The sequence below is a fragment of the Trichechus manatus genome, unplaced genomic scaffold (assembly GCF_000243295.1).
Source record: "Trichechus manatus latirostris isolate Lorelei unplaced genomic scaffold, TriManLat1.0 scaffold00291, whole genome shotgun sequence".
Classification (NCBI taxonomy): Eukaryota; Metazoa; Chordata; class Mammalia; order Sirenia; family Trichechidae; genus Trichechus; species Trichechus manatus.
In genome coordinates, this window is record NW_004444227.1 from 174086 (window position 1) to 194604 (window position 20519).

At 34.4% G+C, this 20519-nt stretch overlaps 1 protein-coding gene across 1 annotated transcript in view; it reads right to left on the reverse strand.

Moving 5' to 3' along the window:
• Window positions 1-288: 288 nt before the first annotated feature.
• STPG2 (sperm tail PG-rich repeat containing 2) overlaps window positions 289-20519 on the reverse strand; it is a 265153-nt gene continuing 244922 nt past the window's right edge. Inside the window, exon 9 of the mRNA XM_004390246.2 lies at window positions 289-578. Within this exon, the coding sequence (XP_004390303.2) occupies window positions 378-578 (201 nt within the window). The 3' untranslated portion in view covers window positions 289-377. The remainder of the gene's footprint in view (window positions 579-20519) is intronic.

The following is a 20519-nucleotide window of genomic DNA, read 5'->3' on the forward strand; positions in this document are numbered from 1 at the left end:
AATTTAAACCCCAAAGTAAATGTTTATCTATTTATATAGTTGCATACTTGAAACTTAAGAAAAATAAAATGTATTCCATGAAACTGACATGATGCATATCTTGTATATTACTGGTTTTCCAAACCAGAGAAAGCCTTTCTCCCATAACAACATTAGCATATGAAGAAGGTTTGTCCACCCTGAATAGAATGCTAGATGACTTCTTCAGCTTTGGTGAAATTACTTTGGTAAAATTAGGAAATATAAGGCCCCAAATAAGTTTGACATTTGGGGGAAAAAAAAGTCTTAAAACTTTCACTTTTTGTCCTACACACCCAAAGAGAAATAGTCAAATACAAATGTGTGTTTACAATTGTCTGTTTTAATATATGGAAACCTTAGATTTTCCCCATAGTTTTAAAGGACAGTCTACACTTACCTGGCCCATCTGTCATTTTTTCCCAGCACCGAGGAGCTGCACTAAGAAAGGAGGAATGTTTTCTTTTAGCCACCAAACTGCGGGGTGGCATGTATTTTTGTTTACCCTGTGACACTTCATACGATTTTTGAACATCATAGCTGCCTGGTGGTGGAATATCCTGAAAAAAATTCAAATAGATGAGCATAAACAATCTTACATAGAAAATATTCCAGAAGATATTGAATAAATGTTTACATTAAGCAACAGTATAAATAAAATATATAAAAACACTCTAGTTAATCTTTAAAATAGAAACTTAAAAGACGGTCACTAAATCTGTGCCCTTCTAATAAAAATATAAATTCACTTGTCGAAAAATAGGTAAAATAAACATAAAATCCATATTCTACCAAAAAATTAGCCTTTACAACATACAGCAAACTCCCATTTTCAAATTTAATAACATAAATCAAATTTCATACAGGAATGACAGCAATGATTATTTGCTTCCATAAAGCAACAGAACTATTCCAGTTTGACTGTTCTATGTAAGCACACTTAACTTATTCTACAAAATGATTGTTTATTTCATTTTTAATAGATTCCAATTAAGTTAAAAGGCTTTCCCTTTCATCATTTATGGCTCTTTATATGATTTGCAATTATATTAAACTTGCTAATCAACATGAACCAACATGGATATTAATAATTACAATAATAATTCTGAACTAAATTAAATATAAAATACCATATATTTGTTGCACAATTAATCCTTAAACCACTAGCTAATTATCTCAATGAAAATTTTTAAAAATTATTTTCCTCAAATTTATGTTAAATATAACATAATCCATTCTTTTGAAAACTATTCATTTCTATTATGCATAAAAACCAAAACTACTTGGATTTTAATTATTTCCTCATTGGCAGGATAATGTTTTGGCTGAGTATGGACTTCAGCACTACACCTCCTAGGTTCCAAATATCTGCTGCTTACTACCTGTGTGACCTTGGGTCAAGCCACTTAACCTCTGTGATCCTCAGTTTCCTTATCTGTGCTGCTGCTGTTGTTGTTTGTTGCCATTGAGTCAATTCCAACTCATGGCAACTGTGTTAGTTATCTAGTGCTGCTATTAACAGAAATAACACAAGTAGATGGCTTTAACAAACAGAAATTTATTCTCTCATGGTCTAGGGGCTGGAAGTCCGAATTCAGGGCACCAGCTCCAGGGGAAGGCTTTCTCTCTGTTGGCTCTGCGGGGAGGTCCTTGTCATCAATCTTCTCCTGGTCTAGGAGCTTCTCAGCACAAGGACCCCGGGTCCAAACGACACACTCTGCTCCTGGCACTACCTTCTTGGTGGTATGATGTTCCCTGTCTCTGCTTACTTCTCTCTTTTATATCTCAAAAGAGACTGACTCAAGAGATAATCTAATCTTGTAGACCAAGTCCTGCCTCATTAACATCATAGAGGTAGGATTTACAATACATAGGAAAATCACATCAGATGACAAAATGGTGGACAATCACACAATACAGGGAATCATGGCCTAGCCAAGTTGACACATATTTTTGGGGGACACAATTCAATCCATAACAGTGATCTTCATCTATAAAGTGGAGGAAATAATAGTATTTATGTCATAAGGTTGTTGTGAGGATTAAATGAGTTAATACATGTAAAATACTTAAATTGGGACCTGATTCTATGAAAAGTGTTACCTAATCTTACTAGTCTATAAAAGCAAAATGCAAAAACAAGGTTGAACATGAAGACAATAGATAAATTTGGATACTGAGAAAGCATGCTTTTGAAGCTCCTCTAGGAGCTATACTTTATAAAACATGCTTTCTGCTATTTCTTACATCCATAGACCATCAACACTATTTTCCACTTTCAAAGAATCACTAATTATGGTAAGAGTACTGATCATGACTAGCACAGGAGATTCTTACATAAGATCCCACATTTCAACTAAGAAATGACAACAGCTGTTTTCCTCTTGCCTTCATTAAGAGTGTATATATATATAGTAAGGGTAGTCTGGATAAGTAAAACTGTAGCAGTAGTTCCATAGATGACATGTGTATCTTTTTAAGCTGTTTCTGTGGTTACATGAAAGAAAGTGGAAGAGAGGGCAAAAGCATAAAGAGTGAGTACAGGATATGCTCAGAGCTTCCATAGGAAAGTTTTGTGAAGATCCTGACTGTCCATACTATAAATTTTAATTTTGTTATCAGGAGCTATTATTCTTACTGCTTCCCTTAACATCCTGCCTGGTGTCACCACCAGTGCCTAGACTAGACATGATTGATGGATTTAGTTACCGCCACAAAGAAATCTTTTTTTTTTTTTTTTTAATGTCTAGAAGCAAAGGTAACAAACTGCATCAGTAATGATTTTTCTTCAACAGTAGTTTGTTCCTGCTTATGAAAATTTATCAAACTCGTTGCCATATTTCCAATAGATTCATTGGCTCCTCTGTCAACTGAATATGGATTATCCTTGTACCTTTTTCGTGACCTCCTCTTGTTATAACATAGTTATGCTTCTCTGAAAGCTTATTCCCTGCTTGTCTCCTTTATTGATGTTCCTGGTCTCTTCTCATTCTCTTCAATTCTCATTTTATCTGACCAAGAGATTAATATTTCAAGTATATATTCTAGAATAATGATTAGTAAGACAAATCTAAACTGGTTAAGTAAAGATACTAACCAGATATTTAAAAGAAAAACTCCTAGTACTTTAAGAACTAGTCTTTAACAAAGTAGCATAACTTAAACAATGCCTATCTAAAGTACTGTAAATGAGGAGTACCTACCATTTCAGGGGAAAATAGCGTATGTGGATAGGATCATCCTCTGTTGGTGATCTTTTATAAATCACAGAAAATGAGAACACATGGCACATGAAGAGTGGCTACAATAGGCATTTCTCATGACTTTATTTTTTAATGCCAATATTTGAATCCCCTTCCTGGGTTTGGAAAATTCCATGTTATGCAGCAGAATCTGTGTCCCAATACAAAAGTTAAAAATGCCTGATTTTCATCTTCCTGGCCTCATTTTTAGTTAGGACATGAATCTAGGTCATAGACCTAAACTTTCATCTTTGAACTAGAAGTCAGTTATTCAAGGAAACAGAGCCTTAAAAATTCCACTCTAGGGAGGGAACTAGCAGTGCTGCCAGCTATGTCTAGTTCCCAGAGGCAACAGTGGGAAGACCATCTGAAAGAGGCAATTAGAGTCTCCAGTAAAATGTCAGAAAAAGTCTGATGAAATAAAAGCTATGCTTCAATGCAAATTAAAAGTAAGTCTAAGGTGTCCTGATTTTCTCAGCTGGAAAACAAGGACCCCAGCTGAAAAGAATATAGCCATAGAATTAAAATAATTAATGTATGCAAAATTCTTAGAAGGTTGCCTGAGATATAACAAGCACTAGTATGTACTATTATTATATTACCCTCATTAGTACTATGTTTAGCATTATAATTTTTAGGTGTGGGATTATATGAAACCCTCAGTTATTCTCCCTTGCCTGAATAAAGATACTAACTAGATCTTAAAAAAAAACCTCTAGTATTTTAAGCACTCGTATTTAACAAACAAAAAATAAATCAAAGACATTAAGTTGCTGGGAATCACATGAAGACAGTCTCCAGGCAGTTTAAAAAAAAAAAAAAAAATCACCAGCTTCAAAGGATGGCACGTGAGCCTGGTTGTATTTTGGCGAAACCATTTCCTCTCCTTTGTGATTTTATTCATTCTTGTCAAGCAAGAACCCTATAAAATTCTCATGCCCAGTGCCTCTGCATTGTTGTTGTTGTTGTTAGGTGCTATCGAATCGGTTCAACAGAACAAAACACTGCCCGGTCCTGCGCCATCCTAACAATTGTTGTTATGCTTGAGCCCATTGAAACCACTATGTCAATCCGTCTCGTTCAGGGTCTTCCTCTTTTTTGCTGACCTTCTACTTTACCAAGCATGATGTCCTTCTCCAGGGACTGGTCTCTCCTGATAACATGTCCAAAGGATGTGAGACGTAGTCTCTCCATCCTTCCTTCTAAGGAGCATTCTGGCTGTACTTCCTCTAAGACAGACTTGTTTGTTCTTCTGGCAGTCCATGGTATATTCAATACTCTTCACCAACACCGTAATTTAAAGGCATCAATTCTTCTTCAGTCTTCCTTATTCACTGCCCAGCTTTCACATGCATATGAGGCAATTGAAAATACCATGGCTTGGGTCAGGCACACCTTAGTCCTTACAGTGACATATTTGCTTCTGAACACTTTAAAGAGTTCTTTTGCAGCAGATTTGCCCAATGCAATACGTTGTTTGATTTCTTGACTGCTGCTTCCATGGGCATTGATTGTGGATCTGCCTCTGCATTAATCCAATTAAAACTCAAGCTTAGCTAAACTTTAGCCCTATAAACCACCTCCTGACTTCATCTAAATTCAGAATTTCCCCCATCCTTGTTCCCTGATATTTAGACATGTGAAATTTCACGTTCCCTTTGATCTTGGACATGTGAAACTGCACATATATTATCATTTTCCAAATACTCACTATAAACCCCTCAGTCCTAGCAAGGAATGGAGTGTTCCATTCCTGAGTTGTTTCCCATACTGCAGTGTGTTGCAAATAAAGATTGAACTTAAGTGTTAGTTTCAGAATAAATTTTTCTCTTATCATTCTATGGTAAAAGATCTGGGAATGTCATTATTTCACCATCATTTTTGATGACAACTTCAGTGGATATAAAATTCTTGGTTGATTTTTTTTTCTCTCTCAGCATTTTGAATATGTCATTTCACTAATTTCTGGCTTCCATTGTTTCTGATGAGAACTCCACAGTTAATCATATTGTTTCCTCTGTATGTAATAAGTTGTTTTTTCTTGCTGCTTTCAAGATATTCTCTTTGTCCTTTGGCTGTCTGCACATTGACTACTGTGTCTAAATGGGGTTCTCTACATATTTATCTTACTTGGAGGTCATTTAACTATGATGTGTCTAAGAGTGATTCTCTTTATGTTTATACTTGGTATTCATTGAGCTTTCTGGGTCTGTAAATTAACGTTTTTCATTAAATTTGGAAAGTTTTCAATCATTATTTCTTCAAATATTTTTTCTGTTTCTTTCTCACTTGTCCTTCTGTAACTTCCATTATACATATGTTGGAATCCTTGTCATTGTCCCACAAGTCTCAGAAACTGCTAATCTCTGTTTAATCTTTTTTTCTCCCTGTTTTTCATATTCAATGTTTTATATTGATTCAATAGAAACTGAATTCTATTAGTTCAATGTTTCGATCTTCTGCCCTCTCAAGTCTGCCGTTGTGTCCAGCTGGTTAATTTTTTATATAAGTTATTGACATTTATAACTCTAGAATTCTTTTTGGTTTTGTATTTGTTTGCTTCTATTTCTCTATTGAGATTCCCTATTTATTGATTCACCACCAGCATATTTTCCTTAATTATTTAAACATAAGTCCTATTAACTCTTTGAAAATATTTGTAATAGCTGATGTGAAGTCTTAATCTGCTAAATACAGTGTCTGGTCTGAACCACAGTAAGTCTCTATTGACTGTTTTTGTTTTTCCTAAGTATGTATCATACTTACCTGTTTCTTTGTATATCTAGTAGGTTTTAGTTGAAAACTGAAAATTTTAGAGAATATAGCAATCGTGGATTCTGTTTTCTTTTTTTTGAGTTTTTTAAGTTTTCAAATTTCAAATTTATTAAGAACATGAATTGTCTTTTTATGCCTCCAGAATCTACAGACATGTTCTTCTTTTCATTCTTGATATTTGTTATTTATGCCATTCCTATTTTTTCTTGATCAGTACCACCACTGTGTTGTCAATTCTATTCATCTTTTCAAAGAATCAACATGTGGCTTTGATATTTCTACCTACTGTATTTTTGTAATATTTAATTTTATTGTAATTATTTCATTTATTCTACTTTCTTTATGTTTATCTTTACTGTTGAATTTATCCTGTCGTGATGTCAATATTTTCTTTACGTATATTTGGAACCGTGCATACAAATTTAACATTACTATATTATCCAGGTAAATTTAACCTTTTAAAAACATTGAGTGATTGTTTATTTTTAAATTATTTTCATCTCAACATATTTTATCTGGAACTAAAATAGCTATTCCAGGACTTCCACCAATGAGTAAGTTTTCGTAAACCCCTACATAAACTTAAAAAAAAGGATTTTTTTAAAAATAATGATTTTAAAGATATCAGAGATAAGTGGAAGCAAAAAGGACGTTATGTACTAAACTCTAGAAATGGAAGAGTCTTTTCTATGTGAGTGGAGATCTCAAGATGTTTTCTTCCCTATGAACGTTTATCAAGTCTGGGCAAGGGCTAAATATTGGGTTTGTCACAAACAAACAGATTCTTCTAAGGGAAAGAGAAACTAGTGGAGCTTTTGAAGGCCACATAGTCTAACATGAGTGACTGACAACTAGGGAAGTCTCAACTCATTAATCATTCTTTAGTATTGAGTATTTGCTGAGTCCTGGTGCAAAAGAATAGAAAGCTAGGATGAAAAGACAGAGTAATATCTAAAGTGAGCCAAAGTCACCCTAGAGCAAGGATTGGCAACAAAAACAAATCTCTTCCTCAAGGTATTTGCCTAATTTTGCAGCTGAATGGGATAGGAAGCTAAAGTGTCAAGCTAAAAACTTCTATAGGTTAGAACTTTAAGGAAGGAGGAGAAAGAGATCTCCCAGGATCCCAACCAAAAACCCAGAAGGGCAACATGAAACAGGGTACTGGACTACAATGGCAGAGTGGAAGCTGGCGCTTAATGGACAAGCTCTCACAAGAGGCATATATAACAATTCTAACAACAGTAACTGTGACAGAAATTCATGCAATTCACAAGAATTAAAATTCTGGGCAATTAAACCAAACCACTTTTCTCTTTCAATTTATGAAATAAATGTTCTTCCATTTCTGTTTCCAATTAAAATTGTATTATAATATTTACATTTATTTTATTATATTTATAGTTGCTATGGAAACCCTGGTGGAGTAGTGGTTAAGAGTTCACTACTAACCAAAAGGTTGGCAGTTCAAATTCACCAGGCGCTCCTTGGAAACCCTACAGGGCAGTGCTACTCTGTCCTGTAGGGTTGCTATGAGTCAGAATAGACGGCAATAGGTTTTTGGTTTCATAGTTTATATATTTTATATGTATTATGTTAGCTATCATAATATGTTATAATAAAAATCACTCACTATGATTTGGGTAAAAATGAACTTGAATAATGTTTTTGGTTAATTTGTTTTAGCTATTATTTCACAGCTAAGTATATTCTACTCTATAATTTTATTTTAAAATTCCAAATACATTATTATAAAAGTCACTCAGAACTTATTTTACAATGAAGCTTTCATATTAGTGAGACGACTTATGAAGACTTCAAACAAACTTTTAGTTAAAGCTTTTAATCAAAATCTTAAATCAAGTATTACATATGGTGAAAAAAGTTAAAGGCCATAAGTCTAGTGAAGTTTGCCTGAATATGCAGAAAACTTTGAGTAAAGCAATTTAGCAATGGGCTTATTTTTGTCACTAAATTTTCTCTTTACAGAGAAGACAAGCATTTCAGATGATAATCAAATTATCTTTGTTCTTCATATTGAAAATTATAATTACAAATGTTTTGCTCGTCATTTTTCAGCATTCCATATTTATCAGTCCAAACACACACCTCTTGAAATATATAACTTAGCAAAGAATAAGCATTGTTCAAAAATATTTTAATATAGATATGAAATTATAATATTAATTTTAAGTGATAGGTACAAACAGGAAATATTGATTTTATTTCCTTATTCTCTTAGCACACTGAAAAAGACCCTTATACTAATGCTGTTTTATGAAAGGAACTGTAATTGTCAGCTCTACTCTGATACTTCAAGGATCAGTAAAGAATAATAAAAAGTACTGGTTGATGAAATCAGGTAAGGAACAAAACCATTGATTTCACCTAGTTTCAACATAACATTATACAATTCACACTTATATTACAAATTTCCAGTTGTTTATCGGACATGTTCACTTCATTATCTTCAGATAACCTTAAAATAAAACTCATTATCTTCCCTTACCCCAACCATCCAACCATCTATCCTTTCTCATCTACCTGTAACAATCTCTTATTTAGCCAGGCTTGAAATTATGAAACTGGCTTCTACCTCTCTTCATCTTTATCCCCCATATCTAAATGGTTGCATCCATTGTAACCTATCTCAAACTTATCCCTATCTTTCCTTTACTACCTAAAAGACTCTAATACGGGCTCTAAAATACTATCCGACAACCATACTGCCTCTTTAATCTTTAGCTCCTCCAATCCCAAATCACCTGCATCCAGGTAACAAATAAGTTATTGTACTAAAATATAACATAAGCTCACTCAAATCTCTCATCAACTCCCTGGTACCCATGGGAAAATTGTTCAGACAACTCTATTTGGCATTCAAAGCCTTTTTTCTCCCCCTTCATTTTGGAGGCAAATTTACAATTGTAAAACCTATTCAAGTGGAACCTCCTACATGAAGTATTCTTGATCACCCCAGCTAGAAGTAATGTCCCTCACTTTTGAATTCTTCTATTACTTATTGTTTGCATAATCACCAGCACATGACAAATATACTGTATTTATCTGAACAGTTATTTCTTTCTTTGTCAACACAACGGCAGAAAAAGAGGACAAAGCTGTCTAATAAGAAGGAAGACAAGGTTCCCTTAGACAAGATTCTATTTATCCTAGAGATGTGCAAATTAATTTTTTCTCTTATTCTCCAAATAAAAGAAAACTGGTAGTAGGAACCCAGGAACAGGGGGCTTCACAATCTCACTGGGCATGTAGGCCTTTTCATGCTTTCTGCTGTACCATATTTAGATTGTCACCCTCATCCTTATGATCTCAAGAAATAGCCATAGCTCCTGCCATAATATTCTCATTTCAGAAATGAAGAAGAAGAGCAAAAGACAAAAATGGTGTGTAACAGTTGAAACAGCCTCCTCTGAGGAATTTCCTGGAAGCCCAATCCAGTGGCTTCTTCTCATCACGGTGACTAAAACTGTGTCAAACACCTATAGCTATCAAGAAAGCTGAAAAAAAGTATTTGTTTTACCTGGGCACATGGTTCTCCTAAATAAAATTGGATTCTGTTAGTAAAGAAGAAAGGAGGAATGAATGTGGGGTAGGCGACTATTAATCGGTCATAATAACCCTTTGGCTTTGAGGGCATTAGCACTGCAAAAAACAGAACTTACTTCTTTACCTGGATATTAGCCAGTATATTGTACTACCTTCGTCAAAACTTTTTTGACCATGGTGTAGTAACATTTTTGCCTAATTCTTGCTCATCCTTTGAGTTTCAAATCTTCCCTGAATCTATTAACTGTCAGGTCTTCTGTGATATGCTCTCAGGGTACACAGCTCTTAACTTCATGACATATGTTACACTTGGAATTAAACAAGTCTGTTTGTTTAATATTTTTCCTCTCCATAGAATATAAGCATCTTAAGGGTTCAGAAGACCTCCGTTTGGTTCATCCCTGTATCCACAGTGATGACAAGTTCCTTGCACAGGGTAAGCAATCAATGAATATTTTTTAACCAATAAATTAATGATAAGTAAATGAATTTATCAGCATCTGTATACTTTGAAGTCTTCCCTCCCATATTTGACCTTATCACTGAGTTCCCCAATAACAACAGGGTAAACACTACGCTTTGTAAATATTTTTAAGCCCTACAGTGCTTAAATTTGCCTCACATATAAGCAGTTCTACATTCAATGTGTGTTGTATAATGGCTGCTCAAGTACTGCTTTCCCTAAACATATTTCTGTTTCTAATAAAGGTAAATACAATTTATAATCTCAGCAATGATGTGAAAGTATGGATATGTCCATTTAAACTTTGATTAAGGACTAACTTTCACAAAATCATTATAGTGTGTCTCCAGATAGTTAAATTTGATTAATATTTTATGTGAAATGCATTTCTTTCTTTTTGCTATCAAAAACATAGATTTTTAATCTGATGCTTGTGCCTTTCATGACCATCTCTGACACTGATTTCAAAGAAAAAGTGTATATCTCAGCAGATTAAAATAAAGCACATGAACAGAAATGTCCTGTATAACCTCGGTCTTCCTGAAAATGCTAATGCTACTGAGACAGAAAACACCATCTGAAAAAAAAAGCATAGATTATCACCGATTATAATAGCTGTAATTGATGAGCTGTCATTTCTTCAGAGTTTTACCAAATCAATACAAATCCAAAAGTTAATTCTTTTGTAAGTTGAATATAAAAAGGAGGAAAGTTAATGTGAGTGAGTCAAAAAAAAAAAAGTGTGGGGGTGGGGGTGGGGGAAGGTGGCGATGTAATTGCTGCCAAAGCCAGTTGGATAGATTTGGATAAGGCATCAAAAATATTCTTGATAAACTCAGAAGTAAATTTTGAATGTGAGATGTATGAATGTGGGGTGTGTCACTTCGGGACTCTGAATGCTTGACTTTAAAATAGCAGGGTTGTAAAATTGTTTACTAACCCTAGAGAAATGTCCAGATCAATTTGTTATGTCAAAACTTTTAAAAATTAAATAACCCTTATCATCTACTTATATTCAGTGTGACAAAAACTACCCCTTGTAATAAAAAGAGGTATCATTTCAAGATAGTGCTACTGAAATACCACAGAATTTGAAGTCAGAATTCTTGGATTACATACATAGCCTCATTATGGACCTTAAGAAGGCCCTCAACGAACTTTCCTCATTCATTCACTTCCCTTTCATCATGATGTGTGCTGATTATCATGTTCAGAGATATCTGGTGGGTCACTGTGCAGGAGGTGTGGTCTGTCTCTGTCCTCTTCCTCCCTAAGACTGGCAGTGAGATGAATCCTACAACTATTCATATTTGGAAGTTGCCTCTGCTCTAGGAAAACTAAGTGTGGGCAGAACGATCCGATTTTGCTTTTATAAGCTATAAATATCTTAGCATACTGTTACCCACTTCAAAAATAACTATGGTTATATCAGCACAGAGAAGAGTAGAGGTAATAACAGGGAGGAATAAATTGTGAAAAAGGTAAAGAGGGAGGAAAGAAAGCACGAGATTACGACAAAGGAGTACAGTACAACAGGCAATAAACATTGTCGAGAGACACAGGTGCAGAGCCCTGGTGATGTTAACCATACCCATTTTATGACACAGAGCAAAATGCAAGTGTGCATTTGAAATATAGGAAGCCTAACTGTTCTCCCCTAATGTTCCTATAAATATCTTTTCTGATGAATGAAATATGTTTTAACTATGCCATCTTCTTCCATATTTATAGTGCTCATGTGACACTAAACAATTGTGCAAGTTAGCTTATTCTTGGTGTCAAATTTAATAGCACACTTTATTTAGTGACACTAAATATCTGTTGATTGAATAAATAAAGAAATAAACCAAGCAGAATAAAACATTATATGAAATAGTTTCAAGAGTGTTATTACTGTTTTCCAGAGTCATACATATTTACAGCAATCTAAAAACACATTTTTAACTTCATAAAGAATCAAGAAAATTATCATCTAAGATAAAAATCTTAATATTCTTACTTCTTCCTTTCCCTTCTTTAGAAGAATTTGGTATGCTATTTTGTCTGTACTATAAACAAAATGCTTTTTAAATGATACTGTTTTTAAAAACTACACTATTTTATTATTGGTCTATTATTCTATTGTCATGGATTGAATTATGTTGCCCAAAAAATATGCGTCAACTTAGCTAAGTCATGATTCCCAATATTATGTGGTTGTCCTCCATTTTGTGATCTGATGTATTTTTCCTATGTGTTGTAAATCCTAACTTTTATGATGTTAATGAAGCAGGATTAGAGGCAGTTATGTTAATGAAGCAGGACACAATCAACAGGATTAGGTTGTATCTTGAGTCAGTCTCTTTTGATACATAAAAGAGAGAAGCGAGCAGAGAAGACAGGGACCTTATTACCACCAAGCGAGAAGAGCCAGGAGCAAAGTGTGTGCTTTGGACCCATGTTATCTACGCTGAGAAGACCAGGGGAAGATTGATGACAAGGACCTTTCCCCAGAGCCAACAGAGAGAGAAAGCCTTCCCCTGGTGCTGGCACCCTAAATTCGGACTTCTATACTCCTAGACCATGAGAGAATAAATTTCTACTTGTTAAAGCCATCTATTTGTGGTATTTCTGTTATAGCAGCACCAGGTAACTAATACACCTATCAACAAAAATTTACTATGTCTTTAGTAAGTGCTGGTATTAGTGCCCATTAGTAGTAAAGAAATGAACTCTGAAACTATTTCCTGGGTTCAAGCCCTGGTTCAGCTTTTTACTAGTCATATGATCATGGGAAAATCACATCTCTCAGTTTTCTCATTCATAAAATGGGTATAACAACAACAGTTACTACTCCTAGGACTGTTGTAAGGATTAAATGAGGTACTATATGAGAAAAACTTAAAAGAGTGTCAGGCCCATATGTGAGCACTACTTAAATTTTAGCTATTAATATACTTCATTATAATATTAAGTCCCTAATAACTCAGATATTTGAGTGGTATTTGATTTTTTTTTCAAACTACCACATTCTTAAATGTCAGAAATATAGTTTTAGAATATGCACTTTAAAAAATATATGTTTCAAATGACAAAATGCACAAATACTGACATGAAATTGTAACATGATTATGTGCCAAATGTAATATAACAAATATCTTTATTAGACATGAAATTCAGTAGAAAAGCCTCTATCATTTATTAACATTATTGAAGAAATGTCATGCTAAAAAAATTTATTTTAACCTTTTTCCATGCATTTCAGAGGAATGAATTATTTTTGATATTATTTATTAAATAATTTCAAAATGTCTTTGTTATAGTTATCAAGAATCTATAACTCAGTATGTTAAAGAAAATGTAAATTTTCTAGTTCCCGGATTTGGGTTTTATAAAATTAAAAGCACAAATACTGCCAAAACCTTAAAGATACAAACTACCTTCAGAAAAGGAAATTTCTGATTTATAAAATCCATAATTCATATTAATGCTTGTACAATAAAAAGCAGAAGTGAACTAAGCACACAAAGACAAGTGTGAGAGAAAGAAAGAAAATTGCATGGCTTCAGTTTAGAAAGGTATCTAACTCACATCTCTCATGCAGCCTCTCCAAATTTACCAGAGAACTCATGGCAAATACAAAAAAGAAAGAAAAACACAATAAAATAAAAGCAAAATAAAATAAGCAAAAAATCCAACAAACTAAAAGTGGGGAGGAATTTCTAATAAGACTTACAGTCCTACTGAAAACAAAATTGGTATAAAGTATTTGCTTTGTTTTCCTGAGATAAATCATCTGAGTGATACAGACCTTAGTTAGACCATCTAGCATAAAATGAGAGACGAGACACTGCATCCTCCCTCTGCTGTCTGTTCCTGATTCAGAGACCTAACTAAAGTCTATATCACTCAGATTACTGGGTAACTGTCCCGGTATAAGGAATTCCTGGATGGTGCAAATGTTTAACATGCTCAGCTGCTAACTGAAAGGTTGGAGGTTCAAATCCACCCAGAGGCATCTTGGAAGAAAGGTCTCACAATCTACTTCCAAAAGGTCACAACCACTGTTAACTCTATGCAGCACAGTTCTACTCTGACACACACGGAATCTCCAATAGTCAAAGTCTACTCAATGGCAACTGGTTTTGGTCTCTTTATGGATGATCTTTGATTGACTCAGGTATTGTTCTCTTTCCTCTCCCATCTCTACACTTCTGTATTTTTAAATAATATGCTCAATGTAAAAATTTGAAAGTTTCAGAAGACTCTGAAGTAAAAAATAAAGTTCCACTCCCACCAACATTCACCAAAGGCTAACCAAAACCAGAAAGGTTTTTTTTATAACCTGTTATCATCCTACTCTGTAACTTTAACCAGCCTTTACTGATGAACATCTGATTCATTCACAGTTTTGAATTGTTATAAACAATGACACAGTAAATTAAATCATAAGTATATTCCATGTACTTCTGTACAAAAGTCAGTAAGATAAATTCCTGGAAAACTGAACTGTTAAGAAAAGGGTTATATGCAATTTAACTTGGTTAAAATAGCCAAGTAGCTTCAGAAAGGTTTTATCAATTTGAACTCCACATACACTATGTCTATTTCCCCTACCCTTGAAGACACTAAGCATTATTTTTCAAAAAATCTCCTAACCTAAGTGAAAAAATATATTTCCTCTTTGTTCTAATTTACATTTTTAATTTTAAGTGAATCTGATCACCTTTTGTATATTTATTAGCTCATCTATAGCTCATTTTCTAATTGAGTTCATCTCTTTTCTTTCTTGTTTTGTAAGTTGTTATTGTATGTTAAAGAAAATAGCCTTTAGCTTCCATGTGTTTTTAAAATATAATTTATAATTTGCCCTTTGACTTTATTTACATTTGTTTTATGATTTGGAAATTTTCAGAAATTTTGTTTATTTTTGGTAAGGTGTTTTGAAGTATTTTTACTGTAATTTTATTATAGAAAAGTGTTTAACTTTTTGAAGTCACATTTACTGACATTTCCATTATGGGTTCCCTGTTTCATGCTTTGTTCAAAAAGTCTTTCTTCAATCACCGATTATTTTTTAATATCCAGATTTTTTTTAATTTTAACATTTAAATATTAAATTCATTAAACATTTGTTTTATAAGAAAAGCAATCGACTTATGTTTATGTAACTATTTGAAACCTGCAACTCTCAGATAACAGAGGTGACCAATAAGGAATACGAGAAGCAGCCACAGAATGTTGTATTCTAAGAGGACGTGTCACAAAAGCCAATATTATGGGCATGGATAGAAAGGAAATACTGTGAAAGCAGCCCTTAATAAGCACTATAGTTTTCCATGAAGTTCATGTGTTCAAAGTACTGGATAAATAGGTCCATGGGGAGTGGGGAGTTTAATCCAGCAGAGTTTCTTTAGAGAAATGCCTAAAATCAAACCAAAGCCATTGTTATTGAGTCTATTCTGATCATAGCGACCCTACAGGACAGAGTAGAACTGACCCACAGGATTTCCAAGGCTGTAAATCTTTACAGAAGCACACTGCCATATCTTTCTCCAACAGGGCGCTGGTGGGTTTGAACCGCAGACCTTTCAGTTAGCAGCCGAGCACTTAGCTAGTATGCCACCAGGGCTCCTGAGGAATGCCTGTTAGAAAGTAAAAATCAATCAAGGATATGTACAAATACACTTGAACAGCAGCTATAGATTAGATGATAAAATTAAATGATCAACTGTCACTCTAGTCAATAGGGAGTAGTTTAAGAGAAAGCCACATAAGGATCTGAATAGACATTTCACCAAAGAGGATATTCAAATGGTCAACAAGCACAAGAAAAGAAACTGAACATCATTAGCCATTAAACCGAAAATGAAACCCACTGCTGTCGAGTGGATTCCAACTCATAGCGACGCTATAGGACAGAGTAGAACTGCTCCATAGGGTTTCCAAGGAGCAGCTGGTGGATTCAAACTGCCGATCTTTTGGTTAGCAGCTTAGCTCTTAACCACTGTGTCACCAGGGTCAAAAGGTGGAAACAACTCAAACACTCATCAACAGATAAATGCATAACAAAATGTGGTATATACAAACAATGGATTATTACTCTGTCTCAAAGAGATATGCAGTCCTGATATATGCTGAGTGAAATAAGTCAATCACGAAAGGACAAATATCGATATGGAAAGGGAAGAGGCCCCGGATAAGTAAAGCATTACTCAAGAAGAAGAACAAAGTGGGAGGCCTCACACTACCTGATTTTAGAACCTATCATACTGCCATGGTACTCAAAACAGCCTGCTACTGGTACAACAACAGATACATAGACCAATGGAACAGAATTGAGAATCCAGACATAAATTCATCCACCTATGAGCAGCTGGTATTTGACAAAGGCCCAAAGTCTGTTAAATGGGGAAAAGACAGTTTCTGTAACAAATGGTGCTAGCATAACTGGATATCCATCTGAAAAAAATGAAACAAGACCCATACCTCACACCACGTAGAAAAACTAACTCAAAATGGATCAAAGACCTAAATATAAAATCTAAAACGATAAAGATGATGGGAGGAAAAACAGGGACAATGCTAGGAGCCCTAATACATGGCATAAGCAGAATACAAAACATAACTAACCATGCACAAACACCAGAAGAGAAACTAGGTAACTGGGAGCTCCTAAAAATCAAACATTTATGCTCATCAAATGACTTCACCAAAGACTAAAAAGAGAACCTACAGACTGGGAAAAAAATTTTGGCTACAGCATATCCAACAAGGGTCTAATCTCTAAAATCTACAAGATACTGCAAAACCTTAACAACAAAAAGACAAATAACCCAATTAAAAAATGGGCAAAGGATATGAACAGACACTTCCCCAAAGAAGACATTCAGGTGGCTAACAGACACGTGAGGAAATGGTCACAATCATCAGCCATTAGAGAAATGCAAATCAAAGATACAATGAGATACCATCTCACCCCAGCAAGGTTGGCACTAATCCAAAAAACACGAACTAATATATTTTGGAGAGGTTGTGGAGAGATGGGAACACTTATGTACTGCTGGTGGGAATGTAAAATGGTCCGATCACTTTGGAAAACGATTTGGTGCTTCCTTAAAAAGCTAGAAATAGAAGTACCATACGATCCAGCAATCCCGTTCCTTGAAATATATGCTAGAGAAATAACAGCCATCACACGGACAGGCATATGCACACTCATGTTCACTGCAGCATTGTTCACAATAGCAAAAAAATGGAAACAACCTAGGTGCCCATCAACAGACGAATGGATAAACAAATTTTGGTACATACACGCAATGGAATACTATGCAACGATAAAGAACAATGATGAATCTGTGAAACATTTCATGACATGGATGAATCTGGACGGCATTATGCTGAGTGAAATAAGTCAGTCACAAAAGCACAAATATTGTATGAGACCACTATTATAAGAACCCAAGAAAAGGTTTAAAGACAGAAGAAAGCATTCTTTGATGGTTACGAGGGCGGGGACAGAGCGGGAGGGAAATTCACTAACTAGATAGTAGACAAGGATCATCTTCGGTGAAGGAAAGGACAACACACAATACAGGGGAAGTCAGCACAACTGGACCAAAGCAAAAGCTAAGAAGCTTCCTGAACATATTCAAACACTTTGAGGGACAGAGTAGCTGGGGCTGGGGCCTGGGGACCATAGTTTCGGGGGACAGCTAGGTCAATTGGCATAACAAAGTTTATTAAGAAAATGTTCTGCATTCCACTTTGGTGAATAGCATCTGGGGTTTTAGAAGTTAGCTAGCAGCCATCTAAGATGCATCAATTGGTCTCAACCCGCTTGGAGCAAAGGAGAATGAAGAACACCAAAGACACAAGGAAAATATTAGCCCAAGAGACTAAAGGTCCACATAAACCAGAGACTCCACCAGCCCGAGACCCAAAGAACTAGATGGTTCCTGGCTACCATCAATAATTGCCCTGACAGGGAACACAAGAGACAGTCCCAGACAGAGTGGAAGAAATGTGCTGAGCAGAACTTAAATTCACGTAAAAAGACCAGACTTAATGGTCTGACAGAGACTGGAGGAACCTCCAAAACTATGGCCGCCAGATGCTCTGTTAACCCAGAACTAAAACCTTTCCAAAGCCCACAAAGATTACACAGGACTGTAAGACAAAAAATAATACATGTGAGCAATGTGCTTCTTAGATCAGTCAGATACACTAGACCAAATGGGTGTCTCCTGTCCGGAGGCAGAATGAGAAGGCAGAAAGGACAGGAACTGGTTGAATGGACACAGAGAACCTGGGGTGGAAAGGAGGAGTGTGCTGACACATTGTGGGGATTGCAACTAATGTCACAAACAGTATGTGTATAAATTTTTGTATGGGAAATAAACTTGAGCTGTAAACTGTCACCTAAAGCACAATTTAAAAAAAAAAAAAGGACAAATATTGTATGATCTCATTAATATGAAGTACACAAAATAGGTAAATATATAGAGATCAGAGTTTAATAGCCATTACCAGGGGCGGAAGAGAGGGGAAATGGGGGGAATTGTTGTTTAGGAAGTGTTGCGTTCTTGTTTATGGGGATGGAAAACTTGGCAAAAGACTTCCATGATGATTGCACAACATGATTAAATACAATTGATCTCACTGAATTGTATATGTGAAAAATGTTGAATTAGCAAGTGTGTTTTATATATATACATATATATGTTACAACAATAAAAAAGTAAAAAGAAAAAAAGTGGAAAGCCACAAACCCTAAATAGTAATATCAGAATAGTGAACATTTGAAATGTTTCTGATTATTTGATAACTATAAATTTTAAAAGCAAAACATTCTAAATGAAAATAAATTTGCATGGTTGTGAGCGTACCCAGCATAACTTTGTGTGATTTGTTTCATTACATGATGCTAAAATTTCAGATGAATTATTTTTTTATTTTTAATGTTAGTTCAAACACAAATTATATATTCTAAAGCTCTTGGTCATTTGGAAACCCTGGTGGCGTAGTTGTTAAGAGCGATGCTATTAACCAAAAAGGTCGGCAGTTCGAATACACCAGGTGCTCTTTTGAAACCTTATGGGGCAACACAAATTATATATTCTAAAGCTCTTGGTCATTATATATGTTATATTATTAGATTTCATTATTAAAAATAAAATATGACTTGTAAAAATATTTAAGTCTGATTCCAGTGTTTAACTAAAGTTAATGTATTTACAAACTAAATAAACTGGATTTAGAGATCAGGTTTTTAAAACATTTTGAAGTCTTCATTTTGGCAAACCAAAATGATTTATTTTTTTTCATTTTTCAAAATGAAAGTGCTCAACTTTTCATAGTCTTTGTAACCCGTTACTCCTTTCTTCCAAAAGTTAGTAAAAATAACTGCTTTTTCCTTTCCCTTTTTCCAAGAAAAATTTAATCTAATATTACTAAACATATTGTACTCCAAAAGGCTTTTAGGCCAAACAAAATAATATTATCTAAGCTCTCTGGAAATTTGATTATTTGAAGGGAAATTAAATAATGCTTTCATACTAATCATTTTTAATGTACTCCATTAAAACCTAGACAATATAAATTAAAGTTGATGTATAGTGCCACTTGAAAATGCAGGAAAGCTCTAATCAAATTACAGCACAATGTGATGTTCTTAAATGTATTACTTACAATGTTGCTGAAAATCTAATAATTAATACAATATATTTCTACCCCTAGTTTTATGAATATGCAAGGATAAATCACTTTTTTACATTACACTTATATCCTTTTATTCTGTTTTATTGAGTATGAAAAACTGTTCCTGCTCTGATTTTTTTTCAGATCAATAAAGTTAATAATAAAGACGTTTATTTCTCAGTATCTGCATTCCATTATAGTTTCTGCACTTTCAACACTCATCTAGTTCAAATGGTGTTGTCCCATTAATTAGTGATTACATCATAATTTAATGATGTCTCTAAGCTTCAAAAAATACTCATGATATAATTATGTACTTTTTTTCATATATGGAACACAAGAAAAAATCAAAGTATACTTTAGATGAGCAGGGAAGTGTAAGTCTGAATTGGAATATAAATGCCTGCTCCTTATTCTCTCAATTAAGCTTAAAATACGTTTACTTAATCTGAACAGATTAAGTCAAGTTATATCTTAGGGATATAAAATAAATTTAGTATGAAAAAATAGTGGCCATGCATCTTAATTTGTAGAATAATGTGTTAGTTTTCTAATAGTGTATAACAAATTGCTACAAATTTAGTGGCTTAAAACAACCACATTTATTAGCTCACAGTTCAGTAGGTAAGAAGTATGGGTATGCATGGTGGGTTTTATGGTCAGGGTATTCCCAAACCCAAAACCAAGATGTCAGCAGGCTTCTGCTCTTATCTGCAGCTCAAGGAAAGAATCTACTTCCAAGCTAATTCACACTGTTGACAAAATCCAGTCCTTTCGGC